Here is a 12,187-nt window from a genome sequence, read left to right on the forward strand (position 1 = left end):
AGTACAGGGTCTCCAATGAAGGAGTTAGAGAAAGGACCTATGGAGCTGAAGGGTTTGCAGCCCCTTAGCACGAACAACAATATGAAATAACTAGTATCCTCAAAACTCTCCCTTTTTATTAAGTGGTCTGAGATTTGGGAGATCTTCTATGAAAGCTTGGGTTAAAGAATAGATCATCAGACCTATGTGTAGAGTGTGTACTAAAATCATGTTCCTGAAAGCATATTGCTCTGCTTTTTTTACATAATAAATATATCAATGACCCAGAGAAGGTAAGAATGAGTGAATGGTGGTAGTGTTGACATGTAGAAACCATGCACTTAATGTCAATTAGCCATAAAAGAGAAAGTCTGGTGAATGTGATTGTATAACCCACCATAGACTCATCCCATTCAGTTAGGCCAGTATCTTTTTGACTCTAGTCTTAAATAGTTTCCTATGCCTCTGTATAATACATCTACATGAGAATATACACAAACAAATAATTAAACATGAACCAAATATCAGTAGTATTAGCTTGGCATGTCGGAACAAATCTTGAAAAATCTGTCTCAGTAGCAATACTTGTCTTTGACAGGAATGCAAATAAACCTATTGAAATAGTGCCAGGTAAGAAGTACTATTTAGGGGCTGGCGATATGGCTCAGCAGGTAAAAATACTGACTGCTCTTTCGAAGGTCTTTAGTTCGGATCCCAGCAACCACATGGTGGCTCACAACCACCCATAATGAGATCTGACACCCTCTTCTGGTGCCTGAAGACAGCTACAGTGAATTATGCTGGAGCAAGTGGGGCCGGAGCAAGCAGGGCCGGCAGAGGTCCTGAGTTCAATTCCCAGCAGCCACACATTTGAGGGCTCACGGCCATCTGTACAGCTACAGTATACTCATACACATAAAATAAATAAAATAAATCTTTTTTTTTAAAAAAAAAGGAAGCACTATTTAAAAAAAAAAAAAAAAAACCTTCCTCTGTCAGTCAGTCTCTATCACTAAGGGACTAAAGCTATTGAGCTGTGGAATGTGCTCCAAGGAAGGGAATTTAAAAATACAAGTGAAAGATAAGTAGGAAATAAATATCTTTTATTCAGCAACATGCCAGACTTGATGCCAAGAGCTATTTGAAAGATGACCCTTAACAAATCTGAGAAATCAGAAGGATACATACCCAAAATGGACATCTCTGGAACAGTGGCATGGTAAGGTCCATTGAGAAATTCAGGTGCATTGTCGTTGATATCTTGAACTTTAATAATAAATTCAGAAGGAGGCTCAAGAGGTTTGCTTGTCTCCCAGTCCACTGCCTGAGCTGTTAACGTATACTCAGCCTTTTCTTCTCGGTCAAGTCTTTTGATTGCATGGATATCTCCAGTTATGTCATTTATTTGAAAGATTGTGCCAGCTCCATCACCCGACAGGATATACTTGATTTTTTTGCTTCCTGGATCCAGATCTGTGTGTAGCTAAAATGAAAAGTAGCAGGAGTTAGTTGTGGAGACAGCTAAATTATCTTCGGAATTATTTAACTGACTCTTGGTTGTGTGTCAAATCAATTCTTTTTTACACTACTTCCTCAGTCTCTGCTAAGCAAAGCTGTACAAACAGTATATACATTTGCATTCACAGCATGATACAATAAAACATAATGAACTTCATCTAGACTAGCCTCTAAAAAGCACTCAAAATGGTTTAATATAAAGTTGCATGCTTTCAAAATGATAAGAAATTCTAGAGAGCACAAAATTGAGTGTATGGTTTTTGAATTATCGATACATGTACACAATCACACATGCACAAGTTATCAGTGCAATATTTTATGAAGTACAATGAGGTAAAAACCATTATTCAAGTTTAAGGTAAAATATTAAATTTAATTTAAAAATGAATTATTTAATAGAAGATATTAAAACTAGAGTGCCAATATGGCACAAAATCTCTGCAGAGTTTATATTTGATAAAATCAAATGGAGTGGGCCAATAGTTTGATCCGATTGCTCCTGTACTTATGACAAAAAATTCAACAACTCAACTTTTATACCTAAAAATTTCATTTTCTTCTTTAATTCTCAATAATTTTTACAGTCCAGGAAGTGATTCCCACATTATAGGATACAACATTTTCAAGCAAAAGCATGGAACTTTATGGCACATGGCAACTGTTCAACAGAAGTGCAGATCCAGGAGAGATTACATCAATGAGCGTTGGTTTAACAAAGTTTTTGATTTTTCGATATAAAATAAAACCTTGGCCTTACAAGCATAGGTAGGTGCTGAGTAAGGCAGAATTACAAACTCTTTCCTCCTATTGGGTTGCTGTCTGCAGCCTTGATGTGAAAGTATGTGCATCTTGCTACAGAGCATTCAGTTGATATCACTGGGAGGCCTGCTCTTTATGGGAGGTAAATGGAGGGGCAGTGGATCTGAGGGAGAGGGGAAGTAGGGAGAGTAGGGAAAAGGAAGGGATTCTTCAGTAAGGATGTATGATATGAGAGAGGAATAGAGAATATCATCCTGAGTGAGGTAACCCAATCACTAACAAACACACATGATAAAAACACTCTATGATATGTGGATATTAGCCCAGAAGCTTGAAATACCAAAATACAATTCACAAACCACAAGAAACTCAAGAAGAAGGAATTCCAAAGTATGGATACTTTGTTCTTTCTTAGAAGGTGGAACAAAATACCCATGGAAGGAGTTGCAGAGACAAACTATGGACCAGAGACTGAAGGAAGGACAATCCAGAGACTGCCCCACCTGGGAATCCTTCCCATATTCAATCTTCAAATCCAGACACTCTTGGGGATGCTAGCAAGTGCTGGCTGACAGGAGCCTGATATATTTGTCTCCTGAGAGGCTCTAACAGTCCCAGACTAATACAGAAATAGAGGCTCATAGAAATCCATTGGACTGAGCACAGGGTCCCCAATGAAGGAGCTACAAAAAGGACCTAAGGAGTTGAAGGGTGTGCAGCCCTTTAAGACAAACAACAATATGAACTAACCGGTACCCTCAGAGCTCCCAGGGACTAAACCACCAGCCAAAGAGTACACATGGTGGGACCCATGGCTCCAGGAGCATATGTAGCGGAGGATAGCCTAGTCGGTCATCAATGGGAGGAGAGGCCCTTGTTCCTGTGAAAGTTCTATGCTCCAGTGTAGGGGAATGAGGAGAATGCCAAGGCCAGGACGCAGGAGAGGGTGGATTGGTGAGCAGGGGGAGTGCGGGAGTGAACAGGTTTTTTTTGTTTTGTTTTGTTTTTTTCTTTTTCAGAGGAGAAACTGGGAAAGGAAATATCATTTGAAATGTAAATAAAAAATATCTAATAAAAAATAATCCTTATAGTTTGTTCATAATATAGAGTCAGGAGTGTTCTGCTATGTAGTTTTCCCCCATGAAAACTTGGCAGGCTCCTGATTTAGATGTTGCCTCCTGATTTAAAATAAATAATTATTTTAATAATGCATATTATTTGGGACTCTGGAGATGTTGTAGCAGTCAAGAGCTATGTTGCAGAAGACCAAGTTTCAATTTCCAGCACATGGGTGATTACAACAAGCTATAACTCGAATTCCCGGGAATTGGATGGCCCCATTATACCTTCAAGAACACCATGCATGCATGATATTCACTACATATGCATAGATAAGCAATTATACACATAAAACAAAAATAAACAAATATAAGTAACTGTGCGTTCTTTTTTGAATCTTTTATTGTAGAATAAATGACTTTTATGTGGCAAAATAATGATTAAATGCACATATTTTTGTTTAACTTGTTACATATCTAGCTATACAGTCATGATATTTGCACCTAGAGATATAGAGTATTTCTTTCTTTAAAAAGTAGATGTAGTTGCAAATATCTGCATCTGAGTCTTTCGGCTGCTTGTTGAGTCTTTCATATTATTATTATTATTATTATTATTATTATTATTATTATTATTATTATTATTATTATTTAAATTTATTTACATTTCAAGTGTTATCCCCTCGATTGGCAGTCATGATAGGTCCCTTTTTGTGAGTGCTTCATAGCCTCAGTAATATTCTCCAGCCTTGGGACCTCCCCTTGAGCTGGATCCCACCTTGGGCCTGTAGCTGAACCTTTTTTTCCTTAGGGTCTTCTCCATTTCTACCCTTGAAGTTCTTTCAAATAGAAACAATTATGGGTCAGAGTTTTGACTGTGGGATGGCACATGTAAATATTTGCACCCAACCAATGGGCAGAAGCTGTTGACCCCTGTGAAAAGCTGGAAGAAGCTGAGGAGGAGGACCAGCAATCTCAGTTAACCTGGACCCGCAAGATCTCTCAAATACTGGACTACCAACCAGGCAGCATACACCAGCTGATATGAGATCCCCAAAACATATACAGCAAAGAACTGCAGGCACTGGGTTCGGTCAGAGAAGATGTAACTAACCCTCAAGAGACTGGAGGCCCCAGGGAGTTTAGAGGTCTGATGGGGTGGAGGGTGGAGCTTCAAACATCCTCATGGAAACAGAGTGACAGGGAGGAGGTATGAAATTTGGAACACTCAGAGGGTGGTCTGGGAGGGGGACTTAAATCTGGAGTGTGAATAAATAAAGATTAAAAAAAAAAGTAGGTGTGTTTTGGTTTAGTTTCTGGGAGTTCTGAGTGGTCCCGGTTAGTTGACACTTATTCTTCTTATATGGTTGCAATCCCCTTCAGTCTTTCCTCTAATTTTACACATGGTCCCTGACCTCAATCCAGTGGTTAACTGTAAGTATCTACATTTGCCTAGGTCAGGTGCTAGTAGAGCCTTTCAGAGGACAGCAATGCCAGGCTCCTGTCTGCATGCACAAGGTGGGGATGAGCAGGTAGGGGAGCACCCTTTCACAGGCAGCAGGGGAAGTGATGAGCTCAGGGAGGAGGGACCAAGGAGGGGGTAAATTTTGGAATGTAAATAAATGAAATAATTTAATAATAATAAAGTAGTAGCTGTGTTATAGATAGAAACTCCTATAAATGCACAGGGCATTGTGTCTTCCTGGTATTCTTTTATTCAGAAGAGGCTCTATTGCTTTCTTACCCAATTTAAATTGCATTTAGCGCTTCGATAATGAAAAGGAAAGGTTATGAAAAAGACATAAAATAGCAACAAAGAGCCCAAATGCATTGAGATATCCTCCTTTACCTTTGAATATTTTTAAATTTGAAGCATAAGATTACATCAAACATTTATTGAATCTCAAAATGTATCCCTTTCATTTATTGTATTAAATTTATGAACAAGAACAAATATTGAAACGCCACTTTATCTTAATGAATGTGGGATTATAATTCATTAATGTGATATTAATCCTAATTTATGATCATTTTAATTTATGTGCATTTTAACATTTCCATTAGCATTTTTATTAAAAAAAGAACATTTGAATAATATATCATTCATACAGGCTTTTGTTCACACAGAAGCCATTCTGGAGACAAGAGGATTCATATGTATTACTTGTCCACAATTTTTTTAAATTAACAAATAAACCAAACAAATTGACCTATTGTTGGTTATGCTAGAAATTATTTCAGTGTATTTTCTTCCTAATATCAATAGCATCTGATTAATCAATTGTATTGTAATGTTAGGTTTTTAAATCATGTGTGTTTAAAAATAAGAAGAACAAAGAAACAAGCACAGTTTGTTTTCTTTTTATAAAAGTAAATACATTAGTAAAAGTTAGTTCTTTTATTTTATTTATTTACTTTTTATTAGATGTTTTCTTTATTTACAATATCTCCTTTCCCAGGTTCCCATCCAAAAAAATAAAAGATAAAAATAAAATAAAGTAAATTAAAAAAAAAAAACAAAAACTAAAACAAACCCCTGTTCCCTTCCCCTGCTCACTACCCCACCTCCCTCCTGCTTCCTGTCTCTGGTATTCCCCTACACTAGGGTAGAGAACCTTCACAGGGCCAAGGGCCTCTCCTCCCATTGATGACTGACCAGGCCATCCTCTGCTATACATATGCTGCTGGAGCCAGGAGTCCCACCATGTGTACTCTTTGGTTGGAGTTTTAGTCCCTGGGAGCTCTGAGGGTACTAGTTAGTTCATATTGCTGTTCGTATCCGTTCTATGGAGATTGACAGATTTAATTGGGCTTCAGTTATTCTAGGGACATAACAACTAATCTACATGATTGATTTTAGAACCTGAGAGGATATATTAATCCAGAGAGTATTTAAAGATAAAAGTGGCTATATTGAATATAAAATACCCGAGACCGTTTTTATTCTTTAAGTTCTTCAACTTTGTACAACTCTATGACTTTCCAGGCATGTCTGTTTGCAACAAAGATACAAATAACTCAGGCCAGTGAAATGTCTCAAGCAGATAAAAACTCTTGCCATCAGACATGAGAACTTCAGTTAAATCCCCGGAACCAGCATGGTGGGAGAAAGAACTTCCAGTTACTTGTTCTCTGGCTTACACATGTGACAGTAAGACACATATGTGTATATATATACACACATATACACACACAGGTACACAAACATGAACAAGTGAATATTTAGGTATCTGAAAAATATTTTAAATAACTTTTACTTATTCTGCAAGAGACTAGAAAAAATTAACATTATATGCATTCTCTTCTATGACCTTTAACTATCAACTTGATACAAGCTAAGAACACCTGAGAAAGACCCCTCAATTAAGTGATTACCTGATCACATCAGCTTGTTAACAAGCCAGCAAGCAGCATGACTGCAAGGGTTCTGCTTCAAGACCCTCTTGACATCCTGCCCTGACATCCCTCCATAATGGTGTATAAAGTAGAAGTATGAGCCAAGTAAGTCCCTTCCTCCCCTCAGTTCTTTTTGGTCATGATAACTGCCACAGTTCCAAAAAAATAAACTATAACAGAATTTAGTACCAGAGAAGTAGTAGTACCTGTCATTATCTTTACTATTGTGTCCAGAGGAATGTGGGCCACTTTGTGCTGGAAAGCCATTAAGTACCCAGTTCTTATTGAATTGTTCTAGTAGGAGTTGGAAGGAATGAGTGCTAAGGGAAATGGGGACTGTTGAGGCTTGGACTCTGGCATTTTGGAGGGTAGCAGGTAAAATACTGGAATTAGGCTAGGGACTATCTGTATGATATTTTGCTAAGAATCGGTATGTGCTGATCAGCTGGGGCTGAAAAATTAGCAGTGATTCACAGGAGAGTACCACTAAGTAAATAAAACATGTGTTCCACTGAACTTCAGAACATTAAACAGGCTGTGACTGAATAGTCAGCTCTGGTTAATAAGAGATTAGCATTGTATAGGTGAAAACCTCTTGGGAAACAAGCAAAGTATTTCCTTAGGATCAGTACCTAGAAGCTAGTCCAAAGAGAGCAGGCTGCATATCCATCAGGCATATGCATATGGCAATGAGTAGGAGTCCCCACTTGGTCCTTACACTGGGGATGCAAGATCAACTAGGTCATGGAGAACCTGTGAAACCAAACATTGTGGAACAGGGTTCGAATCTCTCTGGAGAACCCAGAAAAGCCCACTGCTGAAGGTGTGACCTCATTTGCCATAGAGACCCCAGGATAATGGAGATGCCAGAATTGGGAGATGTCTGTCAAAGATAGTGTCAGGTATGAATTAAAGCTTAACTAAGTATGTAATACAACTTTTTGTGCTGCTGATGGTAAAGCTACGGAATTTAGGTTTCCACTTTTATATTTTAGTCTTGTTCGATTGTGATTGTTTTTTATAATCCAAGCCTTCCCATTTGGAATAAGAAATATATAAATTGTATTTTGTAGAAGATCACTTTTAAAACACATTTGGGGCATTGTAAAGAGAGCTTGGACTTTCAAAAGTATTAGATTTTAAAGGCTAATGGATTTTAAAAGGTTGTGTTATGTTTTATATTAGGATACTGGAAGGAGTCATTTGCATCTCTACCTTTCTCTCTCATACACATGGACAAACACTAGGTAAGCAATTTGAAATTATAACCAAAAACTGTGGGTCTACAACAATAAGTTATTGAGAATTAGCCAGGGTACTTAGGACTCTAAGTCTGGCCCTCTTAGTCAGGTGAAGCAGAGTTACAAGCTACTATTTTTGCTCTTCTTTCCCACATGTCTGTCAGGTCCTGCACATTTAATGCAATGATTTTATTCATCACTTCATCCTACTGACAAGAGCCTGTGATGCTAAAGACATCCCAAGTGTACCAAATGTTCACAGTTGTGCATAATCTGAACATGTGAATGTTGCCTTTCTCAGGAGCTGGTTTTACTAACTGGAGCAGAATAAAGGCCCCATGAAAATAATCCTTGGTGGACACGATACTGGGGCTTGCTATGGCACAAGAAGACATTATTCTTCATTTAATAAACATATAGAATGTACCCTACACTCTTCCTTTTAAAGATGAAAGTTGTGAAAATATCTCTCCTCTTGATGTCTCAGTTTTCTGGGAGATAAACAAAAACCAGAGGAGAAGTATGATGACTAATATTGGTGTTGTTGTAGTTCTGTCATTAGGATTTGAATAAAATGTTTGCCCCATGTGCTAATATACCGAATGATTGTTTTCTGTATGGTGACACTGATTGGGAAAGCTCTGGAAACTTTACTAGAATTATCTAGTTGGAGGAATTTGTTCACTGTGAGCATATAATTGCTAAACATGGAGGACTTAACATAATTTATGAAGATATGCTCGCAGGCTACCACACATCTATCATCATCAGTTGCTGACCAAGCATAAAGCCAATCAACCATGAGCTGAACCCTTTGAAAGTAGGAGTATAAACAAAGCTGGCCTCCCATAAGTGGTTTAGGTCAGATATTGTGTCATAGCAATGCTAAAACATTGCTATGATAAGGGCATTGCTCCATTTCTTGGAGATGCACACATTTTCCAGTATCCAGAGGTGATCATGGTCTTTTACAATTAAGTCTTTAATTACAGAATCATGCCAGAGTTGCTGATGATGGTGCTGAATTGTGAGAACTGGCATCATTGCACTCTATTCATCCTCCATATATTTCCAAAACATCTCCCAATTAAAAAACACATTTGTACTTTAAGAATTGTGGACTAAACCACCAACCAAAGAGTACACATGGTGGGACCAATGGCTCCAGCAGCATATGTATAGTAGAGGATCACCAAGTGGCTCATCAATGGGAGGAGAGGCCCTTGGCCCTGTGAAGGTTCTATGCCCCAGTGTAGGGGAATGCCAGGGATGATAAGCAGGAGGGACTGGGGTGACTAGCAGTGGGAGGGGGGGGGGAGGGAGGGAGGAGGGAACAGGGGTTTGTTCTTGTTGTTGTTGTTTTTTGTTTTTTTTGTTGTTGTTGTTGTGGTTGTTTCTTTTTTTTGAGAGGAAACTGGGAAAGGAGATATCATATGACATGTAAATAAAGAAAATATCTAATTAAAAAAGGAATTGTGGGCATTTGCACTTTATTCTCCTTTGCATTCTCTTTACCTAGTAATGTGTCTGTCATGCTTTTGCAAGCACAATAAATATTTGTGAAGTTGATTGAGTGCAAACGAAGGAGAAGAAAGAAACAGTTCCCATTTTATTAAAACAGTGATTTAAAGAAGGTAGCAAAAGAACTTATGAAAGTTAGTCCAGAGACTTAAATGTTTTCTGTAGTAAACATGAGTTCTTGGGCATTCTAAATGAGTATTTGAATCTTAATAGCAATGTAGGAACTAAGATTGATGAGTTCATGGAAGAGTGAGTGGGTGTATCAAGAAGACTGGGTAATGAATAAATTAATAAAGGGAGTGACAGATGCAAATTATCTTATAGGTAGACATTATCATTCATAGAATCAGAGTAAGAACATGCATTGTTCTTGTGATTGTATATATGTATTGTCAAGAAATAATTTCTTCTTTGTCATAGGATTTTCTAGGTTACTAAGTTAATTTAAGACATAAATCTAGAGTTAATTCATGTCTGTTAATATTAATTTAGGACAAAATTATGTTACAGTTACCTGACAGAATTAGTTCAGGATATTTTGACTACATCTTCTACTCAAATGAGATAACAGCATGGATTATGTACAGTTAAAAATCACATCTTTCACTGAAATCAGGTATCCCTGAGATCACAACTCATTTTGCAATTCTATTCAATTCAAATGGGCATCATGGAAATGCCTCTCTGATTTATTATTTTCTTCCCAGGAAATATCTAAGTTGCAAGGAGAAAATCAGCATCTATTAGAATCTAAGGGCTGCACAGGGGTTTATGGGCTGCAGAGATCACTGCCATTTATGTATCCTAGTTTTACATGGACATTATCTGGCTCCAAGTTAACAAGCTCAGCACTATTGAACCAATTTACATGATACACTATCTTCTCAGGATCTGGCATACTGCCTGCTGGGTAGAAACGGGGCTATGAGCTATCAATCTATCTGTGAATAAATTATAATTCATAGATTAAAACATCCCATATTAAGATGGTACCACACAGTTTCACACAATATTTGAGGTGATAAGAATGTAAAACTTCATTCTAGAACAGATACATACATAGACATACATATGAAAGTGACAGGGTGCATTAGGAAAAAAGAAGAGGATGACATGAACTCATTTTGTGTTTCTAGAGTGTTTTCATGACAGACCAAGAGTTACTATCACCATTTGAATATTCTAACTTCTGATTCAATCCTCTTACACTCAACAGACCATCTTCCAAAGGATGCTGAGCCACCATAAATTTCAGCATTTTAATGAGGCCAAGTAATTATAATCAATGAGAACAGTACATTCATTTGATACTTCAGACCTTATAAATAAATAAAGCATGCCTGATGCTTTAGAATTAAGTAAAGCATCCTGGATTATGATAGATCAGAGAAAAACTGAGAAAATGTCATGCTGAAGAATATATTATGGAAAATCCTTTCATTTGTTGAAATGCTCTACTACAAACTAAATCTAAAGAATAAAAATTACTTTTCATTTAGTGACTCAATTGCTAACAATTTGTAGAATTGAATTACATAATAAGGCAATACAATAGTCACAAAACCACTCTAAGATTTTAGCAAAGAACAACTTGGGGAATGGGTAATTATTCCTCCAGGCACATATATGAGAAAATATAAGTTTACTGAAATTGTGATGTTTCCAAAAAAAATTTTAAATGTACATTTTTGAATTGGCCTTATGAACTGAAACAGTAAGCAAGAAATATCTCAAAATCACCGAAAAAACCACAAAGCACTGTAGTCTCTAGACTGCAGTAGAAATTATATCTGCTTCAGGAAAACAAAGCAATGTGTAAAGTGGCTTCTTGTTAACTTCCATTAGGATAGGTATAGCACTCTGATGACACAGGTACATATACATCACACTGAGTCTTCTTCCAGTGGGAAGAAAGTTTGTCCTGGCCATAGGGACTGGTGCTCACAGAGATGGAAACTTAGAACTCCATACGAACTGAGACTCTGTACTGTATGCAGCTGGGAATACAGCCAGCTAAAAGGAAGTCATTGCTTTTTACTATTCTTAAATAGTAAAATTCACGAAATCAGGGGTTCTGTGTTATTCACATTTTAGCACAGAAAGACAGAGTCACATGAGCAGACAGACAGACAGAGAGAGACATGTTAAACAATCTGTGAAGCAATTCATTTTGTAAATTTGTGAGACAGAGTAGACAGAAATGCAAGCTAGTATGTGTGTTAAGCCAGTAAGTACAAAGGTGGGATCTAAGAATACATTACTGGAACTGACAGTCATGAGGCAAATATGCTCCCATTTGGCTTCAGGACCATAACTTTTCAGATTTACAAACATGAGGTGCCAGGTTTATAGCAAACTCAATGTTCTTTGCTAAGCTTCAATAAGATTCACAAGTCTCTGTATGTGTGTCTCCTTTTGTCCTACCTTTCTTTCCTTCATTCACTCTCTTCTTCCACTCTCACTCCCTCTTTCCATTCTTCTCTCCATTCCTCTTTCTTTTCATTTTTTCTTAATTTCTGACTTTCTTTTTATTTCTCTTTTCTCTTCCTTGCCTCCTTCCTTTCTTTCTTCTCTCTCTCTCTCTTTTTTCTTTCTTTCTGTCTCTTTCTTTCTTTTATTCTTTTATTGAGAAAAGTAAAACAAATAGCAATGCATTGATGCAAATAAGTATTATAAGAGTTGCAGAATATTTGAGTTAATACAACGACTTTTTTT

At 37.2% G+C, this 12,187-nt stretch overlaps 1 protein-coding gene across 7 annotated transcripts in view; it reads right to left on the bottom strand.

Annotated features, from left to right (window-relative positions):
- Cdh8 (cadherin 8) overlaps positions 1 to 12,187 on the bottom strand; it is a 377,695-nt gene that overhangs the window by 232,884 nt on the left and 132,624 nt on the right. For all 7 annotated transcript variants that reach the window (XM_031341029.1, XM_031341023.1, XM_031341026.1 and 4 more), the window contains one exon: positions 1,168 to 1,462. In XM_031341029.1, coding sequence (XP_031196889.1) covers positions 1,168 to 1,462 — 295 coding nt within the window. The remainder of the gene's footprint in view (positions 1 to 1,167; positions 1,463 to 12,187) is intronic.

The sequence above is a fragment of the Mastomys coucha genome, unplaced genomic scaffold (assembly GCF_008632895.1).
Source record: "Mastomys coucha isolate ucsf_1 unplaced genomic scaffold, UCSF_Mcou_1 pScaffold22, whole genome shotgun sequence".
Taxonomy (NCBI): domain Eukaryota; kingdom Metazoa; phylum Chordata; class Mammalia; order Rodentia; family Muridae; genus Mastomys; species Mastomys coucha.